The sequence below is a fragment of the Hippichthys cyanospilos genome, chromosome 1 (assembly GCF_059441005.1).
Source record: "Hippichthys cyanospilos isolate Australia breed blue-spotted pipefish chromosome 1, RoL_Hcya_1.0, whole genome shotgun sequence".
NCBI classification, from domain to species: domain Eukaryota; kingdom Metazoa; phylum Chordata; class Actinopteri; order Syngnathiformes; family Syngnathidae; genus Hippichthys; species Hippichthys cyanospilos.
Genome location: NC_142369.1, coordinates 32417188 through 32438314, shown reverse-complemented (window position 1 = coordinate 32438314; position 21127 = coordinate 32417188). Strand labels below are relative to the sequence as shown.

Genomic DNA, 21127 nt, shown 5'->3' with positions numbered 1-21127 from the left:
GTGAGTGTAACACGAAAGCAAAGTCAGCTGATGGGTTTGACCCTAGGCTATAATACATCATCATGTTTAATACAGGGAACGGGAGTGCAATTACCAATAACGTGGGGCGGCCGTGGCAGTAGAGGGGATCGTCCAGTAACCAAAGGGTCGGCTGTTTGATCCCCGTTCTGTCAGAGTCACGTGCTGTTGTGTCCTTGGGCAAGACACTTCACCCACCTTGCCTCCAGTGGTTGGTCGGAGGGGCCGTATGGCGTGGTATGGCAGCCTCGCTTCTGTCAGTCTGCCTTAGGGCAGCTGTGGCTACGCAACATAGTTTATCAACACTGGTCTTACTGTGTGATTAGGGCTGTGCTTTTTAAAGTGCCTTAGTTTCGTGAAAGGCGCAATATAAATGTAAGCATTGTTATTATTAGGTCCACTGGATGGCATTATCATGCTTTGCATGACCCTCAAGTGGTGGATGTTGGTTCTCATTTATAAATAACTGCCGTACAACTGTAGCAGATGATTTCATTACCATTTCATTTGTCACATACACTAGAAGTGAAACAAAGTATTGTTGAGGTTGAATTTTCTAAAACGGTCTTTAATTAGGAAATTAAAAAGACTTCTATCTTCCATTTTCTGTCCAAGAGCCAATCAGAGAAAATAATTCAAATTTGGTATGTATTCATTGATTACTTGAAACGCATCCCAGAATGCTCTTATCAGCAAGAAACCTGAAACCAGGACTAAGTCAGAGAGAACTACAAATATATATCCGGTAAAGTCAGTTGTTTTATAGCCGTGAATGACAAGTAGTGAGTAGAACCAGCCCAGTTCATTCACTCAACTGAACATATTTCTCCACTTTTTGGTAAAGTGTAAAGTGACTAGTGACACAATGACTGTAGGCTGATTGCAGATTATACTATAAAGATGCAGCAATGTAGCAGGCAAACATCCAAGTCAGTTTAATTATATTATGCAAAAAGGGACGTGGCGGGCTGACGGACATATGACGGATATCTGGCGTAATGTCAATCTCGATGATTACAACGATGGATGAAAGTTGCATTTTTAAATCATCTTTTTTTTTGCATTCCTGTCATTCGCCGGTCCATCGGCAAAACGGGCGTCTGTCAGCGACGGACTGACGGACAGCCCATCAGTGCTGACAAAATACCCACCTCCGTTTCTGGATTGATATAACCCAAATCCATATTTTCTTTTGACAGTTGTGCATCGTTACAACAAGTATATGAAAACAGCAGAACACATCATCAGTAGGAGTATCTAGACTGGCCTGTAGTTGTGGAACCAGTTGATAACAGTGTTGGTTTTGAGGTGGAGCTGCGCAGCTAACATCTCTATGGTATTCTGAGAGGGGTACGGTTCCAAGAGGTAGACCTTCCTCAGAGCCTCTTTCTCCTCTGCTCCCAGCACCACTCTAGGCTTCTTCACCTGACTGTAGGAACACAGGTCCAGCGAGGCTAAGGCTGGACTCACACACTCGGAGCGAGTACTGGGCGAGTCACTGTCTGAGCCTGTACTCAGTAACCCATAACGCCTCTTCAGGTAAGCTGCAGTGTAACCAGAGAGATAACGTTATTAAAAAAAAAAAGAAAGTCATCTTAATACATAATACAGTATATAGTTGACCTTTTTTTTCCATCTTCTTCATAGCCCTCAACTTTTCCACATTGTGAGGATCGTTCAGCCACAACTGCATGCGGACAAATGGCTCCCTGCCTTTGAGGCTAAGTTTGTGCCAAGGTTTGGGCCGAGACAGCAGGTCAGACACGGAGCCTTGAGTCAGACCCAGAATTGTCTCCCCGAAGAGACGCTGGCCTGTAGGAAAACGTACATAGTCGATGAATGCACTTCTTGGAATTAGCTGGTTGTCACCTTTAACGAGTAGACTCACCCAGGTTATTGTCTGTTAACACCTCCTTGACTTTTTTGGTAATGGCATAAGTATCCAGCTCAGACGACATGGCTACCAGCTCTTGGATGCCAAGTGGGTTAGCAGGGTGATGAAGGGCCATGACACTGGAGGTCGACTTCCTTCCTTCGGGCTGAGGAGGTAGCCCCAGGACCAGATTCTCAGGCTGCTGGTTCTCCTTACTGCTCTCCAGGGAGAGGCTCACCGGTTCAACCAACGGACTCGGCTGACCCTCTACTGGGCTCAGGGGTGGGGACGGCGACAACTGTGTGGTGACTGGACTTTTATCTGAAGGTGATAGACAGCAGATTTTAAATGTTTCATTTCATCAGCATGTTGTTACACACTGTATGCATAATCCTAAATACCACAGCTAGTGCTTGACTGACAAGAATCACACCAATTGTGTTTGTTGATAATGTCTTCAAGCATGTCTGACAATAGTTCAGGCAGCTCCCTCTGCAGCCTTCGCGGTTAACGCCCTGCACAGTCGTTCTTCTAAAAGTCACTAATCGTTGCCCTCAACGATGGAAAATAACCTACCGACAAGAATCGTTGTCAAAACGTGAGAACAAGTAGTAATAAACAGGAGAGGACCTCTAAGCCATAACCACTAATCAAGGGGTCACCAACCTTTTTGAAATATGAAGGGCTACCAGTTTACGTGAAGACACCGATGGTGTTGATGATTTTTCACAATAATTAAGGAACAGCTGCAGGTTATATGTAAATCAAGTGTAGTGTGTAATGTAAATATAATACATGTATAATTGTTTGAAAAATGCATAGAAAATTACGAATGTTCTGTCACTTGTAAGCTATTTGCAGAACAGGCCTGCGGCCTACTCATGTGATCTTTGCGGGCTGCCTGGCACCCACGGGCCCCTGCACTAAGCTAGTATAGTACACACTTCACTTTAGCATTGCCAGAATCATACACACATGGCAAATAACCAGAGATGAAACCCAGATAGATATTTTTGCATTATATATAATACACAGCCACGTACACAACAATCTGTATACTGTGAAAATATGTTATCACAAACATATTCCAAGCGGGCTTTAATATTTAAAGTGAAATACATCGTAGGGCTGTGCACGATTGATTGACTGAATGAGATTACGGTATTCGAAGCAAGCATTGAATGAATGTATGAAAAAAATAGACATTTCAGCACAGTTTACATGTTCAAAGGAAGTAGGAAGAAGTACAAAACCTACAGTATCTAGCCATACCCCTTATTTCTGCAAAAAGAAAAAGAAAAAAAATATACATATATATTTTGTATTTATAAAAAATGCAATGAATCTCAAAATAAAACGAAAAGCAGATAACACACACCTCTTATCAGTGCCAGAAATTCTACAGTCTCATGTCCCTGCCCAATGTATATAATTTGTAACAATATTTTTAAACCTGACTTCAATGCATTCGCATTTTTTCAATTTCATTTCCTAATATTTGGGAGGCAACACAGTCATGACAGTCTCATTAGATATTTGTATTCCCGTATTAGACATATGCACTACCGTGACAGTCTACGCGCCAAAATGTAATATACTATATATAATTAATATATTAAAGTACAGCAATGTTAAGACAAATTTTTCTCAGCAAATTAATGCTGTTTTTTACACAATGTTCTGATATTGACATATCTTAATAAACACATTAAAAAAAAAAGCCACAAATTCCCCAAAATAGATTTTTGCCAAATAAACTGTTCTCATACGCTGTGCATTTGGCTGGCGACAAAAACAACAACAAAAAAAAAGACATCATGCAGAGAATTTGTTTCAGTGGAATCAAACTTTTAATCCATTCTCACCTTGACCCTGGTGCGGGGCCTGGTTTAGGGTCTGGCCTAGTTGGTCAAGTAACCAGAGTTGCATGCGGATGAAGGGTTCCCTGCCTTTCTGAGTTAGCTTGCTCCAGGGTTTGGGTCGAGACAGCATGTCGCTCACACTCCCCTGAGAAAGTCCAAGCACCTGTGTAACATAGACATACAGTATTTTGTATATGATTTGAAAGTCTGTATAAAAGATATAACTTCCGAATAATGCTACACATATGAAACAATGTATTTTAGTGGTGATGCAATTTTAAAAATAGCCACTAGAGGTAAGCATAACCCCATTAATATGAAATATGGAAATTTTATTATTAACCCACGAAACTTAGCTTATTAGTGGGAAACCATTACGTTTAAAAACATGATGAAGGATTTAAAATGAGAGCAACATGAAAGGTCCTCCAAATGATAGGTCAACTTCAACAAGGAGAGTTGAGAAGACTCACCATCTACTTTAATATGTTACTTTTAAATCTAAATAGAATAACATTTGTTGGATGTTTGGGCTCAGATGAGAGAACAACCTATCTTTTTCTTAAATTAAGTACTGTATTTCAACATATAGTAGTAAAATAACGGGGAAAATATAATTGTCATTTCAAACTGCTGCAGTAACTGACCAAACAACTAGATGTGTGGCAACATCTGTCTTCAAAATTCTGTCCAGGCTCGTGGCGGCAACACCTTGTTTCGAAGTCTTGCACTGGACTCGAGATAAGTTCACGTAAGTAAGTTAAACCGTGGTTTCAAACTGTAGTGTTTAGGTGCAGATGGCACTAAACCTGTTTTTGGAGACAGCAGGACTGTCTGTATTTCCATGATCTATGATGTATTGTCCCTAACTGGTGTGAACACATTTTCCCATTGAAAGGGACCCAAGAGAGTAGTATTTTCTATTTGAAGCAATTGCATGGTGTATTTTTCCCTCAGATCGTTTTGAAAGGCGCTGCCTTACATCTGTATGATGAACCAAAAAAAATGACATACTATTCAGTAAACAATTCAAATACAGAACAATTGCATTAGCTTAATGGCTACAGGAAAGTTTTGGAGTATTAGTAAACCTCTCCCAAGTTAAGTACATTAGTGAGAGAGTGAAAATCTCAATCTGTATGAAAAGGATGGAGTTTCTTTGTTTATTTTGAATGGACTTGATGCATGAAAACTACCTTTTCACCAAAGATCCTCTGGCAGATGCCATTCTTTGCCAGTTTCTCTTTCACTTGCCGCGTCAACTCAATGGTATCCACCTCTCGATACATGTACATCTCATACTGCTCCGGAGTCAATGGCGGTACAGTGGGCTTCAACGCTCGGGGAATGTATGCTGGATAGTAAGAAAGGCGGCCAGGACCGGGGCCCGGGGACTCGCCGCTAACCGAGGTGTCAGACTCCACTTTCACCTCCGCGGGTCGGCCTAGCCCCAGCTCTTCTTCGGCAGCAGAGGCCTCTTCACTGAGACACTCACCGTTCTCCAGGCGGGGCCAGGGCCGGGGCAATACAGGGGGACCGGAGGAGGAGGACGACACGGAGGGGGAAATGGAATTAAAGGGCTGGGAGCTTCCCCCACCGAGCCCCATCGAGCCCCGCTCCTGAGACCAGTGCTGGTCGAAGTAAGTGCCAACCTCCCCGATTTCTGATTTGACTTTGCGGATGATGTTCTGAACAAAGGCAGCGGGAGAGAGAACGCTGAGGGGAGTCTGGGGACTGCTGATAGAATTAGCCATGCAAACAGTAACACAGCCCCCCTCCTCTTGTTTAATAGAAATGGGCAAAGGGAGGCCCCTGGATCGTTCATGGGGCCCCAGATGTTCCACTTGGGCTCCTGTGCCAACTGCCGAGGCTCTTCCACAGCCTTCCATATCCATCAAAACTTGTTGCTGGGATTCCATTTCCCTCCTGGCCTGTTGCAGGATGTTCTTAATGGTTTCGTCAGAGCTGTTGCCCACCCCGTTACTGTTTCTACCCAAGGAGGTATTCACAGGTGTCTTGCAGTCTCCTAAAAGAAGAGAGACATGATGATACTGCCTCTACATTAAAAAAAGTCAAACAATAAGTACGAAGCATGAATTATGTTTATTAGCTCCAGACTCACCTCCTCTTTGAGACTGGATCTCCTTCTTGGCCTGCTCCAGGATATTCCTGATGGCGTCGTCTGACCCAGTTTCTGGAGTTCGGATGCGCGGAGTGATGCTCCCTGCCACAGAGGGTAAAAAGAGAGGGAGCAGAAAGGAAGGGGTGAGTGGGATGGTTGATCAGAGAGCAGTTTCAAGGCTTTACTTTTGACTGGGAGATCAATGGCTGCCTTTGAGCGTGTGTTGTCTGAGGTTGCTGTATACGGGAAGCTCAACTTTCAAAAGCTATAAATCTAAGGAGAAAACAAAGTTAAAAAGCAAGACTACAAACGTGGAACAGGAAGGCGAGGAGGAGTCAAGGATTAGGGCCAACTTGTTTTTTTAACCTTCTTGTGTCCGGCGTCAACAACAATTTGAAAAACGAGTCCATTTTGGATGTAGATCTGATCAGAAGCTTAAATCCATTGTGCAGTGCAACCCTTATAGCATTTAAATTAAAGCCAATGTGCCCATTCAGAAAACAAAGGTCATGGTGAACATTACTTGTTTAAAAAAAAAAAAAAGGAGAAAGACTTAAATTGTTTACATTTTACTGGTTACAGGTTGACCCAGTTGCTACTGTACCTCAAGTAGTGTATTTCAAGCAAGAAATTTCTTTCAGGGTTCTCCCCTTTTTCTAAACATCCATCCATCCATTTTCTAGAGCCACTTATCCTCACAAGGGTCGCAGGCTTGCTGGTGCCTATCCCAGCTGTCTTTGGGCAGCGGGGGACACCTTGAAGTGGTTGTCAGCAAATTGCAGGGCAGAGACAAGCAACAATTCACGCACCCAAATCACACCTAAGGACAATTCAGAGTGTCCAATAAAACTGCCATGCATGTTTTTGAAGTGTGGGAGGAAACCAGAATTCCCAGAGAGAACCCACGCAGGCTTGGAGAGAACATACAAACTCCACATAAGGAGGCCAGGTGAATTTGAACTTGGGTCCCTGAACTGTGAGCCGGACATGCCGGGCCACCGAGCCTTTCTCTAAATGTGAACGTGTAAGATGTTTCTTATTGTGGTTGTAAGTATAAGGCTGTAAATGGTTATTTGCTCCTAAGTAACATCCCTGCAATTGACTTGTCAGGACACGAAACACTCCGTGTCTGCCTCGAAATCAGGGCTAACCAATGAGAGGACACCCAATCGCGCACAGGCAATCATGAGTCGCCAATAGAAGATTTTTATACAGTGCATTTCCGAGCGTTTGACCAAAAAGAGCAGACCATTGAGGAGTATAATGACATAGAGCAGTGAGTGCCAAACTACAGTACAGAAACGGTATATTGAGCCAAGGCAGCCGGTTTATGAGAAAAGAAAAATCTCATGGCACACCACTAAACAAAATGGCACAAAAGTATGAATATGGAAACCATAATGATCTTTGTTTACTCACAAACCTATGGAAATCTGATCCTGTTTAACTGAACAAAAAACCTTCAGGAACCAATGACCATTTCGGCCGTATGAACAGAAAGACGGAAACAAAAGCTTACTGTACCTTTTGCCATCTGACGGAAGAGCATCGCATGTCACTGTGCGTCTCTTTCGCAGAGATAGGTAGAACATATTGTAATTTTTGGACAGATTAAGTTAAATTGTCTACTTTTCAGCACCGCACCAATAACATGAGTGAGCCGTGACAACCTTGTTAGGAATTGCTATCAAGGGTACAGTGAGTCTCTGTATGATATTAGGCCAAATGTAGTGTTCACAAAATTACACAAGATTCAGCACACGGTGTGAGCAAATGTTGTCCTTGTTATATGTCCAAAATGTTAATTGTACAGAAGAGACATCATCAAAATGAAGTACTCGGCTATCCATGTTTTCCTGTGAACGCCCTTACTGATAATGATTGTGAGGAGTCATTAATACTTTAGGGCATTATGCACTCTCATAACTCTCATTGCTGTTGTATTCTATCAATTATTCAAAGGTCAAATTATGCATAGGTTACATATTTAGACTGAACATACAGTATACATAACTGATTAAAGTTTATTCTGTCTGTTATTTATAAATAAACCCATTGGTGCTTTTATCTCAGACAAGAGTTTTCTATTTTTTAGGTTATTTAACTGACATGATTCTGCCAAAACATGTCAGGCAAATAACAACCCAAAAAAGGAAAATCTTGTCAGAGATAAAAGAATCGACCAGTTTAATAGAGTGTAAAGGATGTAAATTCTAATGATTTAGAATGGCTACATTAATCATGTATTCCTAACTGTCACAAGGATTGGTGACACCTACTTTGTTATACAGTAGAGATTAGGCTGGCTCACGAATAGCAAAAATAGGTTGTGGAAGAACTGGAGGGAAAATATACATACTGTACAGTATATTCTTCTAAAAAAAAAAAAACCCAACAACAACTATGGTTATTCCGACCTGAATAACGTGTTTGTGTTAGATAAGTCATGTCCCACCCACCTCTTTGGCGGACCTGGATGGTCCTAAGTGCCAGAATGTTCTGCTCATCAGAAAGGAACTGCTTCATTTTAATGAAGGGCTCTTTGCCTTTCACAGTCAACTTCCTCCAGGGTTTGGGCCTGGCCAGGATCTCACTGACTGAGCCTTGGGAGAGGCCAAGCACATAATGGCCAAACACACGTTGGCCAATGTTATGTTTCAGCAGTTGCTCCTTCACCTGAAACGCAATCTCTGCTGTGTCCACTTGGTCATCGTCTCCTGTCGTTGAGCCGCCGCTTTCGGACTGGTCACTGGGCAAGCCTGTGTCACTGCCGCCTGACCCTTGAGTGGCTGACATGAGGGCGATCTTGGCTGCGTAGAGTGCGGTGGGAAAAGCCATGTGGCCCTCCTTTTTAAAATGCGGCGAGAGAAGGTGCTTGTGCAGGAGGTGGTCCGCTGATAGTCGGTCGCCGGAACACGGCGACACAGAGAAGGGCCGGGGGAGATCGTGGCTAGAGGACGAGGCATCCAACATGGGCGGGACAGGGCTGGGGGAGGCGTGACCACCATCCACCTGAGAGGAGGATGAATTGGAGCCGGGTGGCCTGCCCGCCTCGCGGCCTCCGTCCTCTGACTGGTCATCATCTACAGAAACGTATTTACATGTTCTGATACTGTGCAGTGCTGCATGCATTTCGAATAATAAACATTGTTTAAGAAAAGATCTTAAAAAAAAAAGCAGATTAGTTTCTTTTGCCCATACGGAGTTGTTTGATTTTTTTTTTTTTCATTTTGTAGAACACAAACGTACAATCTACATTAACAACTCGTGGCACCTGTGGCACCTTTTCCAAGTGCTATAGATAACTTTCATATGCATTCAGTTTGTATCTAACAATGAACAGGACATTAAATCACTTTTACCAGTGCTGTGCAATAGTCTAGCCTTTTCCATCAGATATTTGTGAGATGGAAGAAAAGCCTCTTTATCCAGCAGAAGTGCCTCTGTGGCCTTCACAGAATCCTGCACACACAAATGCAATTACAGTAGTTATTGACGTTCTTTTTAATATATATATATATATATATATATATATACATATATATATATATATATATATATGTGTGTGTGTGTGTGTGTAAAATTCCACGTATAAAAGAACACATACCTGGGATGAGCTGCCATTTGAAGAGGCCAGCTTCATAACTTTCAGGATACTATGGGCAGATACATGCACACACTATTTATTTTAAGTTCAGTAATCAATGAAATACATTTGCCATGCAACAAATTGTCACCTGAGTTCAGTTTTAATCTCTTCATAATCCATTTGGGATTTCAGTTTAGCTTCTAATCTCTGTAAAGAAAAAAAAAAGGAAAAACATTTTTTTATTACATTTAAAATTTACAATGAATAAATAATAAGTGCGACGAACATTCAGCATATGCCAGCACCACTCACCTCAATAGCTTCTGTCTTGTAGGCCAACTGTCGTTCTAGCGCTATAATTTGATTGGCTGAGGTCTCTTGAACCTCCTGTAGTGTCAATTGAAGCCGCTGAATATTTTCAAGAAGACGAATGATTTCACGGTCTTTCGCAAGCAGAGTGGCCTCCATTTTGGAGGGTAAAGCTTCAGCCCTCTCATTGTTCTCCTGGCAATTTGAAAGGAAATGGAAAAAAAAGAGTGGTTTGATATGCAAGGCCATAGTAGAGCATTTACATGGCATTGGATATTATGGAAATATTGGCTCAGTTCAAATGGAACTGGACTAGCGCTAGAGTGCATCTGGAAAGCATTCACATTGCTGCACTTTAACCACATTTTGTTGTTAGAGCAAACCTAATTTTAACCAAACAAACTTAATTTCAAAATGGATTAACCCCCATTCCTCCCCAACCCTCAAATTCTACACACAACAACACAAGGACATGAAAAAAGATTGTTTTGTTTACATTTTAATGCAAAATGAAGCGTCATACTGTAGCAATTAGATTACAATGCTCTTAGTTTTCCTGACAAAATGTTATTTGTATGTCATGTGGAACAGTCCAAAAGTCCGTAAAAGTCCAATTGTTGCTTTGTAAGTCCAAATGCATTGGAGAAAGCTTTGTCGCTGTTTACAGACCATGAGCTTTAAATGACTTCATTTTTCATGTGTTCTCAAAGTTGTTTGGATTATTCAGTATTATTTATCTATTTATTTTTCAATCCTTTAGGTCAGTGGTTCTCAAAGTGGGGTCCGCGGGTACGTTGTCTGATTGCAGGGGGTCCGTGAAATAATTTGGGTGTTTTGATACTGATTTAGTTTATCTTTTAGCAGTTACATCTGTGTGTGTGTGTGTATATATTACACACACACACACACACACACACACACACACACACACACACACACGTGTGTGTGTGTATATATTACACACACACACACACACACACACACACACACACACACATACATACATACATACATACATATATATATACATATATATATATATATACAGTGGGCCCCCGGGTTACGAACTTAATCCGTTCAGCGGCTACGCTCGTATCTCGAATTGCTCGTATAGCGGGCAATCCAAACCCATGTTAATTCGTGAGTGCGTGCAACGCGCGCAGAAGCCTTAGGTAAAATCATCACGCTGTATACATAAATTAATATTAAGTGACATAATCTACTGTACAGTTGCATTAAATAACAAATACAAAGGATGAATGACTTTTACCTTTGGAAAGACGTGACTTGTGCTGAGATAAGCAGAGATGAGCAGAGATGAATGCTCGAAGTCAATACGGTAAATCAGATATGCTATTGGTCTTACAGTGTCAAAGTAACTTTTTCAGTCAGGGTTTTCTCTACTTCCTTCCATCCCAACCAGCTGTGCCATCAAGCTAGATAAAGGCGTTCGGCCAATAGCATATCGGCACTTCTGTGATTGACGTGTGACACCGGCCAATAGCATCTCCGTGAGTGAGACCGGGTGACCTTAATCGACCAATAGCATATTGGCGTCTCCTTGACTGACTGATAATTATTTGCACTTTTTTTTTAAACGGTTGGAATGTATTGACATCTTATTGATTAAAACACATTTAAATCTGTGACGATTTTTTGTCCTGCAATCGGCACACTTAATTTCATGTCAACTGTCTTTCCCGACGTGAATTGAGCACGGTGGAAGCGGAGAGGTGGTTGTGTGTGTTGCATTTACTAGGCAGCACACTTATGGCTTGTTCGAGCGTCAGTTCACCTTTGGTTACAACTCACAAAATTGCAACAATGACGCTGTCCCAATGCATATCGGGAGATCGCCGACTAACCTGACATGCAATCTTGTCTAGCAACCATTATATGGCGCTGTATCATCACCCGTAATAGGGTGCAGAGATTAACCTCTTGAGTTAATACGGTAACGCATATAGGCTATTGGTCTTACAGTGTTACAGTAACTCTTTCAGTCATGGTGCAAATCACGGAGATACTAAAACATCATCCTCTTATTTCTTCCTTTACCGCTGCTAGTAATTTTAGAAGCTATGTCTAACAGATAAAGTTTGCAAAGTCTTCAAAACATTCCGTTTTTCACTCATTTTGTCTACTTCCTTCCATCCTGTCCCATCAAGCTAGATAAAGGCGTTCGGCCAATAGCATATCGGCATTTCTGTGATTGACGTGTGACGCCGGCCAATAGCATCTCCGTGAGTGAGACCGGGTGACCTTAATCGACCAATAGCATATTGGCGTCTCCTTGACTGACTGATAATTATTCGCACTTTTTTTTAAACGGTTGGAATGTATTGACAATTAATTAAAAAAAAAACACACATTTAAACCAATGACAATTCTTTGTCCTGCAATCGGCACATTTAATTTCATGTCAGCTGTTTTTCCCTTTAGCTGTACAAACACTACACTTAAATGGTAATATATTTAGACACCGTGAGTGAGACAGTCAGTGTGAGATTGTAAGACCAATAGCGTTCACGTTACCGCCATAAGTATCTATTAATGATTGTAGATGACGCAACTGCTGAATATATTGACGCAGTTAGGCGAGAACATTTCTACATACTCAATGGCTGGTTTGACGGAATGCTCGCAAGACGAGAGGTTTGCTCGTAAGCGGAGGACAAAATTCTCCCTGATCCACGCTCGTAAGGCGGAATGTTCGCAAATCAGGATGCTCGTAAGCAGGGGGCTGACTGTATATACATACATATATATACATATATATATATATATATATATATATATATATATATATATATATATATATATATATATATATATATATATACATACATATATATATATATATATATATATATATATATATATATATATATATATATACATATATATATATATATATATATATACATACATATATATATATATATATATATATATACATATATATATATACATATATATACATATATATATATATACATATATATATACATATATATACACATATATATATATATACATATATATATATACATATATATATATATATATATATATGTATATATATACAGTGGTACCTCGGTACTCGACCGCCTCTATACTCGACCAAATCGGTGCTCGACCAAAAAATTCAAGTAGGTAATGCATCGGACCTCGAACAGATTTTCGGTTCTCGACTAGCCGAGCCGAGCCGAGCCGACCCGAACGCGCTCCTCGGCCCTTCTCGGCCAGCGGGTAAGCGCCAGTTCAACTCAGACCGCCAGCGGAGTAAGACGTTTGTTCGAGTATTTCTTCCCGGATTTAAACTTTTTCGTGTTGCTCTAGCCCTTAATAATGGGTCCAAAGAAAGACAGTGATAAGGGGAAGGCAAAGAGGAAAACAATGAGGACCACTATTGAACCGAAGAAGGAAATTATAGCAAAATATGAACGCGGTGTACCTCGCGTCGCAGTTAGCTAGCGTCATCATGGAAGGAGTAACTCCCTCCCGTCCTCTCCACATCCATTCCTGTATGCCATCAACCACTCTCCAAAACGTAAGTAAATTATACAAAATGGTTTATAATGCTTTATTTATCTTTATCTTTATCTTTATCATGTACTGCTTGTGCACATTTACTTGTGCACACATACTTTCCATTATTTCTTATGGGAAAAATGGTTTCGGTGTTCGAACAAATCGGTGCTCGACCACCACCTCAAAACGGATTATGGTCGAGTACCGAGGTACCACTGTATATATATATATATATATATATATATATATATATATATATATATATACATATATAAATATATATGTTAATTTTATATGTTATTTTATATTAATCTGTGATAGTATTCATGACTCTTCAATAAAGCAATCAATTCAACCAGTTTAATATATTTAAAAAAATGTAATAATTCTTAAATTTGTCAAGATGTATTACACGTCTACAATGGCTTGCTAATGAAGCCAACAAAGTTAAAGTGGTATTTTATTTTACAATGCGGTTTTTGACTAATTAAATGGCAGAAACCTTTTAAGGGGAAATAGTTCGTAATAAGAAGGCATGCAATTTGCATTTTTTATTTTCTAAACTTCAGCATATAGCTGAAAAGTAGCAAATATGCTTGTTTTCAAATGAAATATGTTGCTGAATTAAAAGGGCACTTATGTTCGGCTTAAAATATTTTTTGGTTTGTTTTGTTTCCGCAAACATTTCCAAAGGGGATGCTTGGTAAATTTGCTTTCTAAAAGAGGGCCCTTACTCTAAAAAGTATCAAAACCCCTGCTTTAACTCACTTCACTGAGTGACAGGCACAGTTGTGTATAGTTTAAGTGATTTCTTGATTGAACAAATCTGGCAAAACAGACCAACAAAAAAGGCCTAATTATGTCAGGGAATCTGAACTGAATCATTAATTGAATTAACAATGGGGCAATTACTTTTTCCACATAAGAACTTCCTCCCAAAACAAATGATCTCTTAACAAAACTGTGAAAACCAACCAAGGATGCACAGTTATTTGTGACAATTCCAATTCTGATTCGAGTGTGTGTGGAAAGGCAATCAGTGAATCATAGATTATAAAGTAGTGATAGAGATCTAAGAATATCAATCTTCTATGTTCTGACATCTGTGACTGGTTGGCAGCCGGTTCAGGGTGTAGCCTGCCTACTGTCTGAAGACAGCTGGGATAGCCTCCAGCACGCCTGCGACCCACATGACGATAAGCAGTCACGATAATAGATGGATGGATGTTGACATTCTGGCAAGACCTGCAACTGTTGCCATAAAACATTTGCTTTTTAGCTGATTCCATTTTGATTCGCTGTATAGACAGCTTCTGCACACATCCGCATTTTAGGTTCACTAAAAACCATCCTGGAATCTAACTTTGGCCATTGCACAGCGAGTTATTATCAAGTAATCAATTTCAAAATAAAAAGAAGAACTTTTCCAGAGCTGGAAGCAGCTGCCAAAAGGTGTCGGTGTACTCTCCGGTTCAGAGGCTATTTTCAAATAAATGAATGTGCTTTGTAAAGCGCTTTGGGCACAGTATGGTGTAGCACTATTATTTTCAAATAAATGAATGTGATTTTCTAAAGTGCACTTGGTTAAGCATTTTTATCAAATTCGATTTTTCATTTGTTGGACTACGACATCTTTATTACGACACCTTTAGTGCCAAGTAAACCTTTGATTCCATTCTGGATTCACTTGTCATTGTCAAGACGAATAACAAATTAGGTTTAAGAGGGCAATATGGAGCTTTGGTTAATCCAGGTCAAGCCACTCAAAAAAAAAAAAAAAAGAAGAATGTGAATATAACCCGAAAGATCATCTGAAATGTGATCGATAGCCATTCACAATTGCCTTTTAATTGATCTGTAGTCAATCCAGACTGTAGTTTGACATTTAGGCTAAACCAGGTGTCCCTAACCTTTTTTATTACAATGGACTGGTCAATTTTTGAGATTTCTATTGCTGTCCTCAGCTTGCTTGAGTCTCGAAAATACTTTTGAGGTGACATACAAAGATGTACACAAATTACATGGATTAAATCTACCATATAACTGAATTGCAAAAGAAATTTAATTAATTACACTATATAACTTGCTGAAGACACGCAGTAACATTAGTTAGCATGTTATCCACATTCACAAGTTGTTGGATCAACAGACAAACTAATTTTGGGCATACTATCATAAATGACAAAATTCTTACAAAGAAAATACAATTTATAGACACTTCTGGGCGAGATTTTACAGAGGGACAGAACAATGTGTTTGTCACCGACAGTGACTGCTCTCAACTCAAACAACACTATCCTTCATCATTACAAAATGTAATAACAGCGGCCAAAGGTGGCGTCAAAAAAAAAAAAAAAAAGATCAAGACAAACAAAGCACAAATGAATGAACTGTTTAAGGATAAACTAAATCAGTTAGGAAACATCATTATTTTGAGTCCTGGGGCCCAGTACGGTCTAAATAAAATCCTGGTTATTAATATAAACCTGATCATGATAGGCAAATACTTGACTAAAGAAACGAAATACAGAACATTGATTACTGGATGTTAAGTTCTAAGTGTTGTATTTATAGTGAAGCAAAATGTTGCGGCTTATCTAAAACTTGAAAACACAGTCAGATAAACAAGATGGAATTCTTACTTTGCTATCCACTAATTGACAGCTCCCTTCAGAGGCATTTGGCCCATGGACTAGCTGCTCCTTTAGCCTCTGCACTTCCTTCTGGGCCATTTCTGCTTTCTGTGAAAACATTCGCCTTGGTTACAGTTGTCAGGCATCTGGATCATAATATCAATATGATAAAAGGGTAAAAAAAAAAAAAAAAAAGGTGCCACCCCCTAAAACTACTGCCAAATACAGTGTACCGTTGTCATTTGGTTTATTCTGCTAACACAGCTTTTGACTCAAATGACTTTGTCTTCCCCATTGTTCACCTGCTTTTTCATCGTTTCCCTAATTATTGAGAACACAATGAGAAAAGACATGCTCCCGAGCCCAGGTAGAAGAAGAAAGGGGGCATCACCAGGAAACCAAGGCAATGAAATACAGTAGCTAAGAACCCTGGTGTTCAGAGCTCTGGCATCAATCGAGCTCTGCGCTCTCTACTGAGTGCAGTGATGCTACTGCAGAGCGCCCACCAATGGGGGCTCAGGATTACACTCTCTAATCACACACTCGGGGGAAGGGAGGAGGATTTAAGGGAGGGGGGGACAGGACAGAGGGTGTCTTAATTAAAGCCGAGGCACGATTACAGGAGTGATTACCCTAACAAAGGAACATCTCAATCAGGGAAGAGAAAGACTCACCTGGTTTGCCTTCTCAAGTTTGGCCATGATGATGCAGACTTCTTCTGATCTGGGAAACACAAACACACACACACACACACGCACACACATCCAAACACAAACGGATGCTGTTAGTGATACAGTAATGTCAAAAAAGCACCAAACTCAAATTTGACGCTAATTATATTGTTGCGTCTGGAAAGAATAACATTTGGATGATGCAAAAGGTGAACACGTGTGTCCTTGTTTGGTTAAAAAAACGTTTTTTCGTATCACCGGCAATTACCAAACCAAGCAAGGAAGCCTACCTTGAAATCACAGACCTAAATGAAAACGGCCTTGAAAAAGGATACCAGGTCTTGATGAAAATGTTTTTCTTAGTCACAGAAGTCTAGCCAATTGGCGTTTTAGCATGACCACATTCCACTGTTTTATTACAGCATCAAAGAGACTGATGAATGAGGAATTTCCTTTAGCATTAGCACTCACTGATTAGAGAGATTTTAATTGCAAGTTACAACAAAATGTAACCTCCAAATTTGTCTCTATATATCTGATAATTAGCCTAATTTAAGCAGAGGCTCAGCAGGGTTATTCATGAGTTTTGTTTGAAGTGCAGCTTTTTTTGCAACATGGAATCGGATTTTGCAAAAGGTAAAAGAGGATGGATAATATCAAGGATCCTGTAAGGGCATGAAATATGTACGCAGGTTTTATGTTCCGACACAGTATGGCCCTGCTTTCCAAAGATAGAATAGCTTCTTTTAATTGACCTAAAATGTTTTCTTCAGCCGTGGGTTTACCCAGTTGAATGTTTGCAATTAAGTCTTTATCTTTTCAGGACCTATAAATGCAACTAAAGGTGTATTTTTAGGTGAAAAGTACAACAAACCAAAATTGAAATGTGGAATTAGCCAGGTTCACTAACAACTTTTGGCACTTAACATTAAGAGTTTTGAGGCAAAACCCCGGTTCGAAAAGGTAATGGTTTTGTCCAGATCCAAAAATAAGGCGAGGAAACACAACACTCGGCTGACAGCACACACACGCGCACACACACACAAACACACGCGCACACACACACAGGTTTCGGCTCTTCGTTTAATGAACTTGTGCAGTGCAGAAAATGTTTTGTATCGATTAGCTGCTCAATTACTCAAGTCAGAGCCGACAAACTGTGTTTTGTACATACGCAGAGAAAACCTGCTGTGAGAGTAATAGAGGCAGGGTCAGGGTTCAGAGGCTTTTGGTCATGTGAGGGTAACTGTCGCTCTGGGTCAGTAGAACTGCTGTCATCCGAAGGCAATATGAACCAGGATAACAGCCGCACTATGACCACGCACGTAAAACCCAACCAACTAACTACCTGCCTCACTCCATAATGAAAAAGCTTCCAGTTCGACAGAATAGATGGCGACGGTTCTAGAAACATCCGTACAATTGTGCCATGGATTAAGCCTTGGAGAAAATCCATTAGCAGTGGCTGACTGTGCTCTGGAGCACAACCTGAACAAAAGAGTGTTTACTTTGAATGTCTATCGACATCTTTCATACAGGCTCAGATGCTTTTCAGGCATGCGGTGTATACGTAGCATTCAAAAACCAGGACATTGTAGCGGTTTTCTGAAGCAATCTTTAAATGAAGCAATTCTTCTTGAGGGCTGTCAAGGCCCAACTGCCAGTGAAGGCAAACACAGAGCTTTCTCATCGACCTGCTTTAATGGCTGAGTCACTTTCTTGCGCCGATGTTACAAAAGGCATTCCTCAGCTTTACACACCGCCCAAATGTATTTAGGCAAAATAAAGTCAAACCATTTCAGCACTTAAATTGCTTCAATAACCTACAGTCGCAAAGGATACAGAAATGACAGTGTTAGCCCCGCGTTTTACCAGAGGAGGTTGCAGATGAAGGAAGCAGACTCTTACTTGTTTGTCATCTCTTGGTTATATTTACACCGCAGGTCGAGCAGCTCACTCTGAGAAGTATCCAAAGCTGTTCAGGGGCAAATAGTGACAAGGGTGTATTAATTGAAAGTGTTCACACATGAATATGTGAACTCATGGTTTTGACCGGTAATATCTAAAGGTGTTACTAACTCTTTACTGCTGAAAATGGCTAAATAAACGTAGTATTCTTTTCATTTTCAAAAATAATAACCCTTTAGGCCTTCTACCCACAGTCTGACAAAATTCCTATGGCTTATTCATTATGTAGGAACAAACCCGACTTTTAGTCATCTGACGGTTTCAGAAATTACTCTTATGAAAGCAATAACCCTCCCAAATTATGTTCATTACACTAAAACTACTTAATTGCAGATATAGCAATCATTTAAATGAACACAGAAAAGTCCCATTTTGACAAGACAAAGGCTTTGTCGCCTACAGAGAATTAAGAGGAAAAGTGAACAAATAATTTACTTCAAATCCAAAAACCTGTTGCATAACATCAGTGAATTAAATAGCGAAAATTGATTCGGGTTGCTATTGCAGGGCAACCCTAATAGTTTGTATTTAACATTTGAAACACATTTTTTCTAAGGTAGAGTGTAATAAGATAGCAAAATCACCCAAATGGTAAACATATTGTTAAATTAATGTCTCTGTGAGAAATTATAATAAATTAAACATTATCTTTTGTCAAGGGACTGGAAAGAGGTTGATAGCATATTGGAATGTGTAGGCGTTCTTCATGTTGTGGCTGGTGGGTGTGTAATTACGCTCCATTTAAATGACTAGTGAGGACTTACACATATTTAAATAATGCCAGTGCTCAAAATGTCAATATCCGACATACATGTTTCATCGGATGTAATTAAAGTTACAGTATATGCCCATTCCTCAAGTACTCACATGAATGCAGAACCTTGATTTTTTCCTCCGCCTCTGACAGTCTGTCAGCCAAACTAACGCCGACATTCTGCTCTTCCCTGAGAGAAGAAATTATGTCAGTTGTACACATTATCACTTCAGCAAGTGTACACAATTTTATGACTTGACAGTCAAAATGTTAATCCCAATACAGTATCGCTCCCTCGCAGTGCAGGCTTCGTAGACAAACGGAAGTTAGATGCTGTTCAAGCATTTTTAAAATAACCATCTCAGGTCTTTTTTTTTTTTTTAATGAATGATCATGTGATACACTTTGATTTAGCTAGTAAAAGGATCACATCTTCAGTGGGAATACTAACAATAAGGAAAATATCTAATATTTCCTCAGAGTTATGTGGATATATTAGAAATGGCATTAGAGAACATGTCAGTGTGGATGATGATATTGTGATAACCCACAAAGAAGAGCGGCATTCAGAGTGCCACAGGAATCATCCAGTTGAAACGCATGCCAAACTGAAAAGCTAGTTGTGGACATAAGGAGGGAAGGACTGCTGCTGCGGTATAAATTCTACCGGCCCGTACTCCGGTGTTTTGCAGCTATGGGCTCCAGTTTGGTCGAACAAACAGGAACGTAACAGGAATGGACAACACAGGGAATGAGCTATGTGGTTCAGTATGGAGGTGAGGGTGGTGCTCGGGGATCGCGGGGAGAGTTAGTGACCGCTTGCCACGCTTGGTGCACTGTATGTCATGTGTTGTAAAAGAAAATAAGTTTATGCACAAAAGGTGACACATGCCTGTTCAGCCTCCGAAGTACGGTTAGGAGATCACTGGGCACGTAAACAGAGGTAGCAAGGGTTTGATTAACACATTTTATAAACTTTACTTATGTACGTACAACGTCCGTCAGGAAGTAAATCCTACTTCCTGGAACTCCATTATCGAGGGTTCTGGTTTCCATTAACCAAAATAAAATGAGGGATTACACTCTCTCTCCCTCACTCTATCAGCAAAATATATGTATTTCGATGGGTAACCTTCAGGATGTTTTTAATGACAGCCACATTGTTTCTCAAACGTAATCCTCACCCTTGTCCCTCAGTTTGGTCCTGGTAGATCTCCTGTGGAGAGCCTGGGGCTCCAGGAGCTGGCGTGCTATTGGGGGTCATATCTGGGGCTGGAAAGCTTGACAGAAAGGGGTCTCCAGTCTCAGCTGCGTCAACAAAACCGTTGTTTGTGGGTTCTGCGGGGATGAATACAGATATGATGTCAATGTGAGAAAATTATTCAATCATAACAGAAAATATACTTAAAATGTAGCTTTTACAACCTCTCTTTGTTGCCTCTTTGTTGAAGCAGAAATAGGAACCTGACTTAGTAAAGGCTTGCATATGCAAAAACGGGCAAATACATGATTGTTCCTACAAAAAGATGTGGATTTGTGAACTGGGGGCACTGCGGATTGTGTCTGTCAGATGGGGACGATTTCGACTCAGTTCATTTTGCGTGTTCTGGCAGGAGTGTACGCAAATAGATTGATTTAGCACATGCTATGTCATTTATCATCCATCAGACACATTGTGGTGGCTTATTTTGCATTTTTAAATAGCGTGAAAAGAGAGGTGACAGAGAGAACGGATCTTTTCCATGTAAACATTTTGAAATGGCAGATATAGGAATGGCTGATGGAACCATGCCA

The 21127-nt window shown here is 40.3% G+C and overlaps 1 protein-coding gene across 1 annotated transcript in view; it reads right to left on the bottom strand.

Moving 5' to 3' along the window:
- cux2b (cut-like homeobox 2b) overlaps positions 1–21127 on the bottom strand; it is a 119784-nt gene that overhangs the window by 4777 nt on the left and 93880 nt on the right. Inside the window, exons 6-21 of the mRNA XM_088423702.1 lie at positions 20518–20671; positions 19447–19523; positions 18520–18586; positions 16615–16663; positions 15950–16048; positions 9777–9968; positions 9613–9671; positions 9483–9531; positions 9238–9337; positions 8335–8958; positions 5876–5977; positions 4950–5779; positions 3757–3916; positions 1907–2212; positions 1642–1830; positions 1286–1562 (exon numbers count right to left, since the gene is read on the bottom strand). Coding sequence (XP_088279828.1) covers positions 1286–1562; positions 1642–1830; positions 1907–2212; positions 3757–3916; positions 4950–5779; positions 5876–5977; positions 8335–8958; positions 9238–9337; positions 9483–9531; positions 9613–9671; positions 9777–9968; positions 15950–16048; positions 16615–16663; positions 18520–18586; positions 19447–19523; positions 20518–20671 — 3334 coding nt within the window. The remainder of the gene's footprint in view (positions 1–1285; positions 1563–1641; positions 1831–1906; positions 2213–3756; positions 3917–4949; positions 5780–5875; positions 5978–8334; positions 8959–9237; positions 9338–9482; positions 9532–9612; positions 9672–9776; positions 9969–15949; positions 16049–16614; positions 16664–18519; positions 18587–19446; positions 19524–20517; positions 20672–21127) is intronic.